At 35.0% G+C, this 18,145-nt stretch overlaps 1 protein-coding gene across 1 annotated transcript in view; it reads left to right on the top strand.

Annotated features, from left to right (window-relative positions):
• Positions 1-18,145, top strand: part of LOC140146444 (CLIP-associating protein 1-like) — a 181,108-nt gene that overhangs the window by 57,872 nt on the left and 105,091 nt on the right. Inside the window, 3 exon segments of the mRNA XM_072168303.1 lie at positions 699-774; positions 1,827-1,924; positions 4,349-4,422. Of these exon segments, the coding sequence (XP_072024404.1) occupies positions 699-774; positions 1,827-1,924; positions 4,349-4,422 (248 nt within the window).

Below are 18,145 nucleotides of genomic sequence, written 5' to 3'. Positions count from 1 at the left end.
ATCACATGTTGTTTTAAAAGGTCATGAGCACAAACAGGTTACTCTCTCTCTCACAAGATTCCACAATTCTATATTTCAATTTAAGTGGTACCATGCATGTTTGGGCAGCATTCTTTCACTCTCTATTTTACAAGTGCCCAATTTTGTTTTGACAGAGATACTAAACAATAATGTATTGATAAGATGACAGCTTTGTTATATAACTGTACTTTAGGCAGCAAAAAAACACCCTGTTGTACAGGCTCAACGGACCTAGAATTTGTGTTTTAGAGATTTTAACATTTTTTTGTTAAATCAGCCATTTTTTGGGCCAAAATTTATTAATTTTGGCTGAATATTTTTACAAAATAAGTTTGCAAAAAATCTTCAGACTTTTGTGAAATTTTAGGCTTTTTTTAGTCTCCAATAAAAAACCCAATGCCCGACCGACCCTACTTGAAAGGTCCATCCGCCCGTAACACATGGTGTGTTTTTTTGTCACCTTAGCAGCAGATTTGTTTTCAGCAGAATTTCGGGTGAAAAAATCATATTCTGCAATATTTCTTTGTCTTACCCAGCAAATATTCATTCCCAATTTGATTCAGCATTTCACAGTTATAAGAAAATGGAACCTCAAAGGTGTGTGTATCTGTATGTCATGTTTACCATTGCATTTGAGTAGAAGTGATCAAGTGTTATTTATCTCTCTCACTCCACAGATTTGGGGCTGGTTCCCTGACACTAAACAAGATAGTACCTTCAATTTGCAAACTACTAGGAGATCCAAACAGCCAGGTATGTATGTGTGTGGATGTATTAAATATAATTGTCAAATTTGTGCCAATGTGTTTGCCCAAAAATAAATATGTGTAATTGGACTTTTTAGAGTAAATTTCACATACAGTTCAATGTTGAATTTCAAAATGAAATTTTTAATTTGAGTCGTCCTATTTTGTTCATATAATTTGAGGATAGGTGGGTAACATTGTTATTTGTACATTGTTGGATGGTGGTTTTGATAGGGCATTATTATTTCAAATAAACCCATAGAGTAGACACTCTACTATGATCAGCTTGTAATAGGTGAGAATTATTTGGTTTTTGTTACTAACTTACTGTGCCAAGTCCCAAGTTATGCCTGCGTAAATTCACAAAAGCATGTGTCCGTCACGCAATCCACAAAGCGCAGTTTGCATAGATGTTGCGTACAGCTGTGTGTACACCATTCTATATCTATATCAGTCCCACCTGTTTTAAGAGCTGATCAGAGTATAGAAGACAAAACTACAAATGCATTCAAACTGTTAAACAGCCCATTTTTTCTGCATAAACTCTGTGTTTCTGTTGGGGAAAGGTTAGTGGGTGATGCGGTGTAGTTTAGAGTGTTACTGGTTGATGCTCAGTGGAAACAGATCAGTTTCGAGTGATGGCGTTGTAGACACCAGGCAACCATGATCCAGCTCATGAGGTAGACCATGCAATATGATGCCCAGTATTTCTGCTAGTAGAAACATAATGGTTGGTTGCTGGGTCTTGCACTTCTTTTATGTACATTTTATGTATCCCTTCATGACCATAAAAGCAGCTTGAAGTTCAGGAAAACATTTTCAATACTTCCGGTACACATCACAACCCTTATTTTAAGCATCAGTAGACATGCTGGTTGTTGGTGAATTGGATTGTGGGTTACCAGGGTAATACTGGGTACAAATACAGAGTGCTCAGTAGAAACATACAGATAGATCTGTTTTTAAAGAACAACTACCAGAGGTAACAGGTTTTAATATTGGCTACTTTTGTGATTTTTTTTCAATGACAGTTTTCTTCTCATTTGCTATGATTTGCAGGTTAGGGATACAGCTATCAATACATTAGTAGAAATCTATAGGCATGTTGGTGAAAAGGTTCGCATTGATTTAGGAAAGAAAGGAATTCCATCATCGAGGTAAGTAATGCCCAACAATGGATACACAATCATTGTGCAAAATACACAATGTGATTTATCCAGAATGATTACATCCCTCAAATCGTGCCATGGGTCAATATGCTGCCAAGCTACTAAGGGTGGCACAGGTTAACCTCAATGCTGAGTATGACAGACAACAGGCCTGGGTGATCCCCTGCTCTTTACAAAAAGGCCTGCAACTTTTACATGTCCAGATATTGATCGTCTGGTACACAGGTCCACCATTTTCCATGACTCTCACAATGAGTGGGATAGAGGAGAAATGAGAAAGCTCATGATTTTACAACCTCCCGACCGATAGCCTAAGCTCACCAAGCTACATGACCACCCTCTACCTCTCTGCACATCACTGGCTGTACAGTCTAAGGCACTTGCAGTTAGCAATCCTTATGGTGTTACCAGATTGACCAGACATGTTAAATGTACTGCTGGCTTACAGGGCTAGACTTTTCCCCAGGAGTATAGCCAATTTCACTTCAAGATATGACAATTTCTTATGGATTCCACATTTATGTCCAGATACTGTTGGCTATGTGAAAATTATACAGAAAAGACCAAATTTGGTTGATATCTCCTTTATGCGTATCACAAATCCAGGACCTTGGTTATCAAGGATAAATTAGTTGTGGAACAAGAATTTTGAACCTTGTACTTAGCTATCCATCCAGGCATTTGCAAGGAATTATATCAGCATCTGTTGTAATTGTTAACAAGATGTTTCATGTAGAATTGTACAATAACTGGATGTAAATGTATTCATTTGTTGAAAATCAGATGTTTTAGTATCCTGATGGACACACACCCGAAGGATATTCTGAGGTCCAAGCACAATTTTTGGTTATTTCACAATACCAAAAAAATAACAGATGCAAAGTCTTTAACCTCATTTATGACAGCCACTTTTCCCCTCTTTAATTCCATCTGCATCACAGTTTCTTCTTTTAAATTTGAAAGCAAAATTAAATTTCGACTTTGTCTTTTATTTTCCCCATAAAAATTGCATAACTGATTAAGGAAATACTGCCAGCGGGTAGCAGCCAATCACACTAGTGTGTAATCTGTCATGCACTGTCCAAATATAGTAGCCAGCGCCATATAAATTGTTCAAACGCATAAAACATCACACAACTCGGTCATGTACTACATCTCCAGACGTGGTCATTATACTTTTTCAATAGCCTGCATTTGCATCCGCGTATTTAAAATTATTATCTGTGACAGTTAATAATAATGAAGTTATGAATGTATTTTAATATCACCTAAGAGATAGTATGATGGGAATGTGATCTCTCCAGCAAGCATGGCAAATGTTACCTGAGGATAGAACTAAGCCTCTGTACACTCAGAACAAATACATCTAGGAAACCAGGTTGTTTTCATAGCATAAATTGGTTAGCAATAGAAATGACATCTTTGCCACACAAAGACTTAGGCATATCTTGTGTCTTGAAGTGAAGTGAAATAATATGCAGATGTTTCAAATTTCATATTGTCAGAAATGGTTTGAAAATCTCTCGCTCTATACCTTCTGATTATTTTAACCAACTGAACCAAACATCAATCACATCAATTCACACAAAGCATCTGCAAGCGCAGGTACCCCATGTGATGAGATTGAGTCAAAACCACACTTCCTATTACATTTTAAATAATAGTTTTCAGAGTCTTATGTAATTATGAGATTTATAGTGTACTCAATAAAAAGTTATTTATTCTTAGAAATGTATAGTGTCATTTTGTACAATCACAGCATGTGGGACCACCACAGTCAGAAGTAAAACATCTCACCTAACCATGGAAACTGTTAAGCTTTAATGTATGCATGACTGAAAGACAATGCTATTCTCAACCATGTTTAAAATCCACATTTGTTAAAATTCCTTATGCATTTAAGCAAACTGATGGCAAGCAACCTTGACCCAAAATGCTTCCACTCCACTAGACATCTTTTGCTAATGAAATTGCAGATAAAAGACTCTTGCCACCTTGGAGCCAGTGTGATTTCTCTTCTGTAACTGACAACAGTTGGAACAGGGAGAAATTGAGTGTGTGGTCTTGGAGTGAGTTTGCAGGTGTTGAACCATATAACAAGTGTAATGGTTAGAATATAGAGTGTTACAAGTAAGCGTTGACTTGTTCAATTCACTGAGGGATGCTGCTTACACTATATCATGTGCATAGTGTTATGTTACATTTGATAAGTTGACCTATTTTAATTCAGTAGTTGTATGTAATTTCATACGCTATCACTTTGCCAACAGTAGGGAGCTGTATACATGGTTTGATGTGTTGCACATGTAAGCACCCAATCCTACAGAACCCCCAAAGTCATCATCTTTTGACTTTGTTAATGAAGTATTGCAATTATTTTGTGTTCTCTTTTCATCTTATTATTTAATCCAGATTATCAATAATCTATGCAAAGTTTGATGAGGTCAAGAAATCAGGAAGAATGTTGGTTACACCTGCTGACAATGGTAAGTAAACCTTAGGCATGCTCAGTGTACTGTAATTAGTCTTAAAACTGATGACATCCAAAGCTGGATTCATGTTGCACATATTTATATATGAGGGGTGTATAAATGCATCATCAGTTGTCAAGCATCATGAAGATAAAGCTGTAAATCTAGCATGGGATGAAGTTAATGCTCAAATCACAAAGGATAAGCCAAACTATCATAGACCTTTTCAAACACCATTCAGAAATCATCGGAAACTGCTCGGAAATGAGATCACATGGACTTTGGACAACCAATCACATATTAGCATGTCAGGCTATAAATCTCTTCAATGTGGAATGACTGTAGAGGAAGTATGTTTTGAGCTATTTCTCCAAGATGGCAAACACTGAATTCCATTAATTAAGAGGAGATTTGCCGGCAAAAATACAACTTATTTAGCCAATGTCAACATGGTCATCACCAAACATGTTGAACTAACACCTCAGCTACTTGGTACTTCACAATATAATAGTATATGGAAAAAGACCACAATTTTAGGTATTTATATTTTTTTTAAGAATAATGTCAAAATATGCATCACCTCTTCACAAGTTTACACAAGACATACCACCATCCATTACGCATTGAGTATGTGACTGACTTTATTTGCACAATTACTCAAGAACTACTTCTCTCATCCACAATTGACCATAGGAAAGTTCATTGTGTTTATGATGCCTATTACATATTGGAACTTTGCATTGTACATGATGCTGAAGAGGTACTTTTTCTATGCATACGATTGGGGAAATTATTTCATGCTTGGGGTTCAATTGCAATGTAATTTCCATGCTACATGTACAAGCAGATTTTGGTTTGCCATGAGAGCTAAGTGAGAATACACTTAGCAAGTGGTGTAAAGGGGAACAGGGAGCAACTTTAAGTGATCTCACAAAAAAACCTACATGTGACCTGTGAGGTTTGTAAAGTGAAGCAGAAGCAGCATAGAAGACAGCATTGACAGTGAAATTAGATGTGAGTGGGTAGTGATTCAAAGAGCATAAATACACCGGGTGAATGGCAAAAGGTAGTGAGTTGATGAACCATGGTTTACATTAAAATATGGTTTACATGTAATTATCAAGATTTTATGAGACTTGGATTTACACAAGAAATTGAAAGGCCTGCCCTCATAGCAGTGCTATTCATTATTATATGTCAGACTAATATTGCACACTGTATTGAATGAAGTATTGATCCACAAGCCTCAGCACACTTTACAGGTTGTCGCTGACCACTGTGGCCCCACATCATTCCATAAACCATTAAACAACCAATCAGGGAATTTGCTGCTTCAAGAGCGCACACCCTAGACATTCCACATGTAACCATCGCAACCAGGATCAGCTCCCTGAGTTTCGTACGGGTAACAACAAGACAATTAGCAGTGAGTTCCTTGTCCAGGGGAATTTCAAGCTCAATTCAATTTTTCACGAGAGCGTACTAGGCACCGCCAGGGTTCGAACCCGCAACCTCTTGCACCATAGTCGAACGCCTTAACGATTGAGCTAACTTCTGCAAATTGTTTTGAAATTTACCCTGTAAGGTCAAAGTTTGAGCAGACTACATATTTACCACCATGAGTTAAATCTTATTATTTTAACTCAGTTTATGATTCTAGAATTCATAGTCATAAGCTTTCAAAATGTTGCACATAAAACATCATTCTTAATTTCACTCTTTTTAGAAAAGGATAATTCTAAAGCCAAGAATTTTCTGCTTTACAAATGCTAAATTCCGCTTTTCTCCGCTTTGTAATTTTAGTACATTTCTGACATAATAAAATTTCACAAGACTCTTACGTTCAAAAGGTCGGCAAAGCCCCAAGAGCTATTTTTAGTAGACGCATGGGCACGCAAAGGATTGTGGGATACTCGAGCTGCAATGGGAGGTAGGACAGGCGTTAACGGTAAATCTATGACGGATTTTACTTTATTTTGATGAATTTTGAAGACCCATTTCATTTAGTATTTTATTTATTTCTTTTCAATTGTATTTTTTTTCTTTTTCTAAGTCATTTTTGCTTATCTTTTAAATTTTTTTCTCAGAAATGCGTTTTCCGCTTAACCTCAGAATTCTGTGATTTTCGCAGAATTTCTGCAACGCGGAGAATTCTTGGCTTTAGATAATTCCTTATTGCCGGCCTCAAGAACAAACAGTAAATTACGTGTATTAAACAGTATTATCATTTGATTGAGTGTCATAGGTTAAAGAAGAACACAACAAACAGACAAACAAGCAAATAAGAATATGAAGCACATTAAAAAAAAATCATAATGCAATAATGGAATTGTTCTTTTTACAAGTCTTTGGGGTAGATTTTACAAGTGTGCAAAAATACCCTAAAATTTGTAGTTGTTTTTTTGGATGTCTTTTCGATACATTTTTTTGGTTGACCTTTTTGCAATAAATTGATTGAATATGGAATATTAACTTTTTAGCAAAATCAATCATTTTCTTTTTATTCAAAAAATTAGTTTTGTATTATTCTGGATTAATCTGGGAGTATATAAAGCCAAACATTAAACAACAAATATTTAGAATTTTGAGAAAGCGGTACCTACTCAATAAAAAATGATCAAAGTAAACTTGCAGAAAGTTGAAATAAATGATTGAATAACAAACAATGTTCATGAACTAATGATGTAAGCATCTACACATGCTAAACATTGATAGCGGTATTCATTGTTTCATGTATTGTTCATTTCTTGTGCAGTTGTTATTTTAATGGTTTCAGAGATTTACACCAAAGCTTATGGTTATATATTTGCAGGCTTTTAAATTTGTGGTTCTGAAATTAATGGAGAAAAGCACAAAATTCAAAATGTGGCACACATTTGCCGCTCTATAATAGTTTGTGATATAATATTTGCTAGTCATCTGGATGTGAATTTCTGGGTTGATTAATTGACTTGAGACCATGGGATGAGAACATGATTACTACATTGCATACTGCATTATGAGACCATGGGATGAGAACATGATTACTACATTGCATACTGCATTATGAGACCATGGGATGAGAACATGATTACTACATTGCATACTGCATTATGAGACCATGGGATGAGAACATGATTACTACATTGCATACTGCATTAATTGACTTGAGACCATGGGATGAGAACATGATTACTACATTGCATACTGCATTAATTGACTTGAGACCATGGGATGAGAACATGATTACTACATTGCATACTGCATTAATTGACTTGAGACCATGGGATGAGAACATGATTACTATGTACATTGCATACTGCATTAATTGACTTGAGACCATGGGATGAGAACATGATTACTACATTGCATACTGCATTAATTGACTTGAGACCATGGGATGAGAACATGATTACTACATTGCATACTGTATTAATTGACTTGAGACCACGGGATGAGAACATGATTACTACATTGCATACTGCATTAATTGACTTGAGACCATGGGATGAGAACATGATTAGTTGATTACTACATTGCATACTGCATTAATTGACTTGAGACCATGGGATGAGAACATGATTACTACATTGCATACTGCATTAATTGACTTGAGACCATGGGATGAGAACATGATTAGTTGATTACTACATTGCATACTGCATTAATTGACTTGAGACCATGGGATGAGAACATGATTACTACATTGCATACTGCATTAATTGACTTGAGACCATGGGATGAGAACATGATTAGTTGATTACTACATTGCATACTGCATTAATTGACTTGAGACCATGGGATGAGAACATGATTACTACATTGCATACTGCATTAATTGACTTGAGACCATGGGATGAGAACATGATTAGTTGATTACTACATTGCATACTGCATTAATTGACTTGAGACCATGGGATGAGAACATGATTACTACATTGCATACTGCATTAATTGACTTGAGACCATGGGATGAGAACATGATTACTACATTGCATACTGCAATATGAGATCAGTTTGCAAGGGTAATTTATGTATCAATACGTCACATTAGACATTAATAGTAGACCTTGTTAATATGCATCCATACATTCACTCAGCATGTGATACTGGTAGATACATGTCTTAATTGCATATTGATATGTCTGGGGTGTAGTTGTGCTATCTGTCTCAGAGGAATGATACTTTGATTAAATACAATTTACAAAGTAACCTTTTAGGCGGGAAGCAAATTTCTCAAACTTTTTTTTTTGATCTGTACTGCAAATTTTTTGTTTTTCATTAGTTTGGTTTTGAATCACTATTTTATGCTTATAACATTTAATTGTTACGCTATGAATTTTAGTCATAGAAGCTAGCATAATTCATAAATAATTCTTGTCAATACAAAGATATGCATGCAGGAATCGTAAAACTCATTTATTTGACATGGCCATTTTGTTGAATTTATCATAAGAAACTGTTCTGGTTGGGTGAAGTGTCCTTCTTGATTAAGGGCTGGGGTATGAGCGTTTGGACAGTATTTATTGTGGGACATTAGAGCACATCAGACATATCGAATTGCATTCTGAATACGAAGAATGTCATTCTGATATCAAATAATTTTGATTTTTTGAAATTCGCAATTTAATACATTTTATGGCAAATCATTAAAAATTGATATTTTTGATATTTAACAGTACTTGAAGTAAACTTTATAAATCTGATGATTTATACTTAAAGTGCATGTAGGTGGGATGAAAAGCCGACGATCAATTGAAAATTTTGACCTTCGTATTGAAGATATAGATTTTTTCCCAAAACACCAAAAAAAATTAGGTCTTTTTGGGAAAAAAATCCATATGTTCAATATGAAAGGTCAAAATTTTCAATTGACCGTCGGCTTTTCCTCCTGCTACATACACTTTAAGAATATGTCATTAGATTTATATAATTTACTTCGAGGACTGTTATATATCAAAATTTGAAAAATATCAAATTTTTATAATTTGTCATAAAATTTGTATTATATTGTGATTTTCAAAAATGAAAATTATTTGATATCAGAAAGACATGTTTCAGATTCAGAATGCAATTCGATAGGTCTGAGGTGCTCTCATGTCCCACAAAAAAATACTGTCGAAATGCAATAAACGCTCATTTTAGATCCCTTAAGTCATCAGGACTAGTATTCCATTAATCAGACATTTCTTCTAGATACAAGTCAATTGTAACACTGTATGGGACATTTCAAGAGCTGAGGTCTGCTCTTTTCATCAGCCATATGAAAAGAGCAGACCTCAGCTCTTGAAATGCCCCATACAGTAAGTGTTTCAATGGACTTGTATAGAAGAAATGTAGTGTTTGTACATTTAGTTACAGCCATAATGTATGATTTCTGTCAAATTTAAATTTTGTTATTCTTTATTCAAAATAATGAAATAATATTAGTAATAACTGCTGGGAAGGGTTGCTGTCCATTTTAAGCTGAAATAACAAGGTAAAGTTAAAAGAAATTTCCTCTAGTTATTTTAGTAACTTAACATGCAATTCTATATGGGAAGACATAAAGTCATAATAAAAAAATTCTGAATTTATGTAAACTTTGCTCCATTGACCTATAATCACAACAAATTTGGCCGATTCCATTTAGATGCAAGTTGGGACATGTGTAAATATTACAAATATGCAAAAAAATCAGCTTAAAGAAATTTTACCAATTTCATTATAAAGATTGTTATGGCTTTAAGTAATTAGCCGCACTATATAGTTTATGAGTATGAACTGTGAATGGATGGTGTTGATATGCATAGCAGGATCTATGGCCAAGATGACTGATGTACATACTTATTAATGACAGGCAGCGTCCATTGAAATATTTTGTAGGCAGTTAATTACTTTTAAATATTTGTGACACAATCGGGCCCATGGCGGCCAAAGGCAACAAATTTGAAATTGAGAAAATGGAAAAAATATGGAGTATAAAAATGATTTTTTTATTTGTGAAAATATTGTCAGAACATTTGTGAAAATATCATGCTGTAAAAATGTTGTTTCTTTCCAAGTAGCAAAAGTTTCATGCCACAAAATTATTGTATATATACGAGGGCACAAAAATGTTAGAAGACATCTTAGATGTTGTAAGACAATATGATGGTGTAGATTATTGATCCAGTAGTTTAAAATATTTGATTTTTTAATTAATCTGAAACTAGATTTGCAACTCGCCTTTCTACCTTACATGCGGCTGATACGATCAGGACTTTATCAAGCATTAGTGGTAATGTCTGATGAAGTTGGATGGTATTTAATTACAGTTACAGATTAATTATCTACTAGCTAAATTGTAAGGCAACTTAAATAAATACAATTTCATTGACATTTCAAAGCTTATGAGTTCAAATTGCTCAATTTTGTTTAACAGATTAGACTCAAACCATTTAAACAGCAGTCTCATAGTTGGTTGAATAGCACACATGTGAGAAATATTTTAGAATATAAATTTAGAATATAAAATGCTTGGATTCATGTTGTCCATGAAAGAAACTTGACAGACAGCAAGTTTGGTACAAAAGTATGACATGAAAACAAAGTATCAATTTTCATATTAAAAACACAAAACATCGTGCAAAATTGTTTTTGTTTTTTTTTTTTTTTTTTTTTGCATTTAGGTCTAGGTCCAGGGACACTACAAAACCGAAAAAATAAATAACCCGAAAAATGTGCCGGGTACCCGGGCACAAAATTACCCGAAAATGCCAGGCCTACTATTAACGAGTAATCAGTTACAAGTAGGCTTTAACGGAAACTAGTTCTGATTTCATTCGTTAATTAATATTTGGCTCAAATATGTATGTGTCTATTTTAACATGGCTACTTCCTGCTTCAGCATTACTTGTTATAGATGAATCATACTATTACTAGTGGAAATATACACAATCTTTTCATACAAGTTACTATGCTTGTAGTAGTACATGTGTTGTAAGGCATTTCTAAGCTAAAGTTGATATTAAGCATTCAATCATAATCAGTTGAAATCATAGCATAGATATCAAATGTGTTGTACTTACCAGTATAAGTCGGTCATAGACTGCTGAATTCACTGTTACTTGTCCTCTTCCTGGCATAGCTGGAGTAAGTAAGAATATATGTGAGGATGTTGCCGAGTTAGAAGTACCGCAGCCAAGTTGAATTTTTGTCTGTCATCGCATCCAGTCAAGCTTAGAGTATTCTTAGTGGATCAAACAGGGGTTAATGTTGCCAAGAAGCTACATTTGTGAGCTAGCCACACAGTTAACAGAGGTGCAGACACTGCAAAACAGAATACACAAGCTCCCCCAAGAATGTAACCCTTTCCAAATATGTTGAGTTACAATCGTAAGCTGCTGGCTGGAGCAACTGCATTTAATAATCATATGTCGCAAGATCATAGGCTGGATTTGTAAATTACGAGCGGTGGACAACATTTGACTTTTTTGCAGCAATGTGTTCGCAAACAAGCTTGGATTAGCTGTATGAATTGCTGAAGGAGGCTGAGTTTTGTTGGACTAGGGTCACAGCACAGATTGTGTTAGTGAGGTGACATCATCTTTCGTTTCCCCTTCACTAACTTGTTTGTTCCTTTCACCACAGTGTCTCTCCATATACTCGTTACAGGAAGCCGTTGTGTGTCGTGTTTTGGCAGGCCGCAGTCTACTTAACAGCAGCCTGATCCCAATCACTTGCATATTACATGTTTGTATGTGTGTCTGTGTGTTCAACTTTTGCACTGTGTATCAAATCCCTCCGGTTATAAACATCGCTTCAAAGGTCTGAAGTCTAAAGGCCAAAAGTCTTTGAAAGTTGACAACATTTCTTGAGTGTCAAGTTAACAGGGTTACTGAGATGGATGGCAAGAAAGAAGGACGCTTTGAAAAGGATGTTTCTTTGATAGTGAAGTTGTTGAGAGGCCCACGAAGGAGGAGTAAAAACAAGGACAAAGAAGCCAAGCAACAAGAGCAGCAACCATTGCCGCCGCCTGGTAATCAGAGTGATTCTAGTAATAGTAGTGTACAAGATGATGAGCCGTTGAATGGAGGTGCTAATGGTGGTAAACCAGTGATATCTACTAAATCATCCGAGTCTGCAGTGAGTGCACATGAGAAGAAAATTGGAGAACTACCAAAACAATCAATTCTGCAAAAAGATGGCCTTCCTAGGGCCCTCATGAAATCAAGTCCCAGGTCGAGTCCAAGATCAAGTCCAAGATCTTCAAGGAGTCCAGCTCTGTCACGTGGAAGAATACCTGTGCCTACAAATTCACCAGTTCGTAGTCCTGCAGCTATGCGGGCCAGGAGTTTATATGCGAGTCCTAGTCGTAGTCCAGGACCTTATCGTGGTATGTACATTGCATATTGTTTATCATGGTAACATGATGAATAACAATGATAAATTTTTGATTATGATTTTGATATTGATTTTGCATGCAATATTAAGATATTTAAAATGTTGTATTCATTAGGAAATTGTTTTTTGTCTCCGGCAAATCTAAATTTTGATTTAACATAATTACACGAAACTTTATTTTTGACCAATGCCCAATACAATGGTATTTCTTTTGTGATACTCAGGGATTATATGATTTGATAGACAACTGGACAGGAAATTGAATCAAGCAAGATTTAAGTATGATGCCTATATTAATAAGATTCCACTCCCTAATTAGGCACATGTATGACCACTAATAATTAGTCATGTACAGGTCCAAACAAGTTCAATCCTTTTATGTTTCACACACTCTTTTGAATAGTGTTGTGTTTCCTGATTTTATGTACCTTACAACCCAACTTAATAACATGTTTTAGGTCTTGTGGTGTTTGCATAAGCTTTACCTGGTATATTGTACGAGAGCCAACCATTGTTAATCTGGGATGAATCCACACTTTGACAGTAGCGTATACACGCATGTAAGTTAACAGAAGTATGCTTACATGTTAGTGCGTAAAATTTGTCATGCCTGTAACTTGTGTGCGTTTATACACACTTACATGTTGAATTCATTATTTTTGAGGAAGTGGCTAAACATTGCCATTTTATATAGTTTTCTTACTGGTATCAACAGAAAAATCACCAATCTTGTAATGTTGAATGACAACATTCATGTTTTGGAGATGTATGGATAAGGAGATAAGAAGATAAAAATTAAATGGGTTTTGTCATTCGGGATGATTGTCTTTTTAAAATGTCAGTAATTTGAAAATCACAAATGGTCATTCGCACATAGATACCAGGTATATGATTGTTGAGAGCTAGGCATGTGGTGGTTCACTATACATGACTTTATAATGTGATGTCTGAAACTAGTCATAGTCATAACACATAAATGTTTGGATAGGGTGTATCATGTTTCATTGTTTGCAACTGCCCCTACAGGATGTGCTTGTTTGAAGATCCAATATATGTGTAGGCCTATCCAGGGGTGTCACTAGAATATGAAAAGAGCTATCCATGTTTGTTAATCAGCCCCCAAAACATTTAATATCTTAAATACCAAGGAACCATTTCCCTCTAAATGGCATTACATCACTTCATGAACAAGAGACGTTGAATGTTGAAATGGTTGAAAATATACCCCCAGTTGGCAAAAATGTTCAAAATCCTACTTTTTTTTACCGACAAACACATATACGCTCCACATACCCCTACATGTTAAGTGTTACCACCATTATATCAAATAGGTCATGGTCAATGTGGGTTTCTATTCTATACAAATTTGACAAACAATTTGAGACCAGTTTAGTTAAAATCGGAGAATTGTTCATTTTTGGCCCCTGCGGACCCTAATTTTTACTGCATCCACTTCCACATTATGTGCAAATCTTAACCTAACTGTAACAAATTCTGTACCCAAAAGCCTAAGGAGGTAGGCTCTAAATAACATATTTACACTACATGTATTTGCCCCTTCTTGCAATAAATAGCAAACCATGGATGTCCTTGTTTTGGTGTGTGTCCACGGTTTTGACTTGTTTGGTGGTGCTTCCAAAGGTGAGCACACACATACAAGATAATTATTTGATTCCAATTTGGATTAGATCATTATCAACAAATGCGTGATTTATTGCTTCCTGGATCTCTATTTGATCGTCATTTGTATTGCTACCCTACCATATTAGTGCAAGGCTTGGGATCACTCAGTAATTGTTGCCATACCGTCAACAGTCCATATAGCTATTGATAGATCTATGCTGTTATACACGGTGTTCTAATAGTAATGAATATCTTGAGATTCTGTACAGTTTGCCTTGTAGAGGCAATTAGGCAATGAAGTTTGGGGTTTCAAAAACACCAAGATTATTCCAATCAAACCATTGGTTTTGTAAGAAGTTTTCTGCAAGAAGTACAAAACTGTAATGGTTGTGACAGGAAAGACAACATGGTAAATAGTGGGTGTTTTCGTAGTCAAATTTCATTTCCCATCATATGACACTGAGTGAGGTCATTTATTAATAAATGTTTACTTCTGTAAAATTGGTGTAAGAACTAGTGGACAAATCTGAATATTCTCGTCTCTCGATGGAAATGTTAAGATGCCATCCCTGTGTGAACATATAGGTGTAACTAGTCAAGATGGGTGGTGTGCTGTAGGAGAAGTTTACAATCCAAATATGATCTCCATTTGGTAAACCCATTTCATAATATAACTTGATATGTCCACGTGAAATAAAAACATTGGCAAGGTATTTCTAGATTGTATATATAATAAGATACTCTGATATTGATTTTCAACCTCCAGTACAACATTTATCCACAAAATATAAATTGAGCATTTTGAAGTTGAATTATTTTAGATTCATGATTTAAATTTTTATTTCCTAAAATGAACAAACATAAGTAGCTGCTGTCTTAACATTGTATATTGATTTTGCAGTGAGATCTTGAAGATGTGTAGTGCAGTAAATGTGTAGTGCATTTTATGGTGATTATGCATAGCAGCAGCGGTTTATGTTGATTTAGTTGATTCTCTGACAGTTAGCTTGGGAATGCACATTACATTTTACAAAAATTATGTTCGGAATCTGCATTATTCTTCGCTGGTTTTTGGTCTGATGGTTTTTGGATTTTTTCCTTTCACAAAGCTTCACTTTAGATGGAAATTATGTAAATCAAATTAAATTAATTTTTATTTTGGGATACAGTTTAATATATTCATCAGATATTCTTCAGGATCAGTAGAATTTTGAATGACATCTAATACCATATATTGCTCCTAATAAACACCGGGGGCATGACAATTTTTCAAAAGGTGGGAGCTTATTAGAGGCATATTTTGAATGAAAAAAGCTTGAAAAAGCCTCCATCAACAAACATCGTGTTATCAGTATACTACAAAATAACATATGCATTTTTATGCAAGAATGTGATTTACTTAGTTAAGAAAGATTTATTACTATATAGAGAGTATATTAAGTCTCAGTATGACCAGAAATCAACTACATCCCCCACATAAAATATCACAATTAAAAACTGTAATAAATTGGAATATTGATAGTAATTGTCTGTGACATGTCATTGATTAAAAATGTATAAGAGAACATCTGCATCCCCAAATAGTAATTAAATTTGCTGCAAGACCCATCAGTTTTTTTTAATGAATTTCTATCATCACTTGAGCACATGTTAGTATGTCATTACCCCTCCTGCTTACAGATATCGCCAAACTACTGGATCAGAAAAACATGGGAACCTCCAAACAAACCAATTGCAGCTACAGATATTTACGTAATTCTTGGCATATATCGAACACTATGAACGCTAATCTGCGATAAACACGCACACACATAGCGTGGTACAGAAGAAAGCATACACGTGCCTTACATTGCGTACACGCTTAGTACGCTACATGAATGCAACACGCATGTTTCGGTTTGGCTAAGAAATACTTAATTTACCTGTAATGGCAAGAACTTTCAAAGCACATGTATATGTGGAATTTCACTTTTCAAAAGGGAGAACTGTTGTTAGAATAGCAAAAATGACTGGTAAGAAAAGTCTATTATTAATGACCCCAAAAGGTCAAGTCGACTGTGAAAATAATATGTAATATGTCCTTCGTGAATGGCCCATTGTGTCCCCATTCATAAAGGACACACAGACAAACTATTGGCTTGAACAGGTGCATCTAAAACAAAGAACATCAACGCAGCACATACGATGTCTCAAAACTACCAACTCACAACTTTACGCTCATTTCATGGTAGCAGGTCTCATGATGTTTCTTATCAAGAAGAATTCCCATTCTACATAAACATATACCAGAGCTATTTTGCATAATCTTTATTAGGACTGACACAAAATGCAGCCATCTTTGTCATTTTCAGTATCATACTGTTTGTGAAATTAAAGATGCTTCACACATTTTTCTGTATGATGGAGTATCAGATAGATTACAAAAAATACCTATAATTTTAAGGTGTAAAACATTTTATGGAATATATCTGTACTTTGCTGACAGTAGATAGTTGAATGTCTTTCATGTACATCATGCATAGTAGGGAGTCTTGATTCATGGAAATCATTTAGCCAATGGGTTGTTCCTGGGTGTATTTACATACAAGGATGACACAATGGACTATGTGAAGTAAGATATAGATGACATTGTCAGACATCTGCACACCTTGCTAAAGAAAGTCAACTTGACATTTTCAAAGTATTTTGTGAAAATCGGTTTTATTTGTTAAAACTTTTAAACAAACAAACAAAAAACCATGAAAAGACATATAAGAAATACATTGCTTGATAGCTGAATGTACATATATTTAATGTAGATTTGATCTGTCCAGTTTTAAATGTACTGGTGTAATTTTTGTTGGTTATTTTATAAAAGTTTGCAAAATGGTGATGGCAGCAACAAGCATGGTTAATATGTTTGTAATTCAGCATTGATCCTTGAAGAAGATCAAGAATTACTATTTTAGTGTGTCACACTCACCAACATGCACTAAAATAAAAACTAATGAGTGTTAAATTAACTCAATATTATTTCTAACAGTTTTATTAAATGGATCTACCCTGAAGCTGTTGTATTAATACACTTACAAGTACCTGTTTGAAAAATTGTGTGTGTTTTGTTTCACCTGATACTCGATTACGGCATGTGTAAAGGTGAATGCTTATTAATGAGCACTGATGTCATATGTATGAAGTCATGCCAGCTAGGGATACCTTTAACAGCTGAGACTGCGCTGCTGCTACACAACCATTATTATCAAGATGAAGTAAGGTGTTGTGTTTCTATAAAAGCTAATATCATTATTTTTCTTCAAATCATTTGTTGACTGGTTATTACAATTATGAAGGCAGTATAAGTAAAGGTTTAAAATACATACATGTAATTTTAATGGAGCAGTGTCTAGAATTTTATAAAATCGATTGATGTGATTTATGAAGTAGAAACACTGCATTTCATTTGGAATCAATGTGAGCGTATATACATGTAGCATTGCCCATGCCCGTGCCCACACACACACATGTACACTCAACCTTTTTATACGTAGAGCAAAGGTACCCTGAAGGTTTACAACAGGAACATCAGATGAGACAAGCCGATGCCATCAGACAGGTGATGCAAGAGTTAAATTAAGACGCACACCTCATCGTATTGTCATACAAGATGGGGGGAGGAGGGATCATACTCTTTGATGGATGGATACGGGATGCAGATGTGGAGAAGCAATAGATAGATGAAACCATGTGTTGAAAGATGTGTTATCAAAACATAGCTTACATTGATTGAAGGAAA

Source organism: Amphiura filiformis, chromosome 1, assembly GCF_039555335.1.
Source record: "Amphiura filiformis chromosome 1, Afil_fr2py, whole genome shotgun sequence".
NCBI classification, from domain to species: Eukaryota; Metazoa; Echinodermata; class Ophiuroidea; order Amphilepidida; family Amphiuridae; genus Amphiura; species Amphiura filiformis.
Note: the sequence above shows the minus strand (reverse complement) of the source record. Positions and strands in the feature narration are given on the sequence as shown.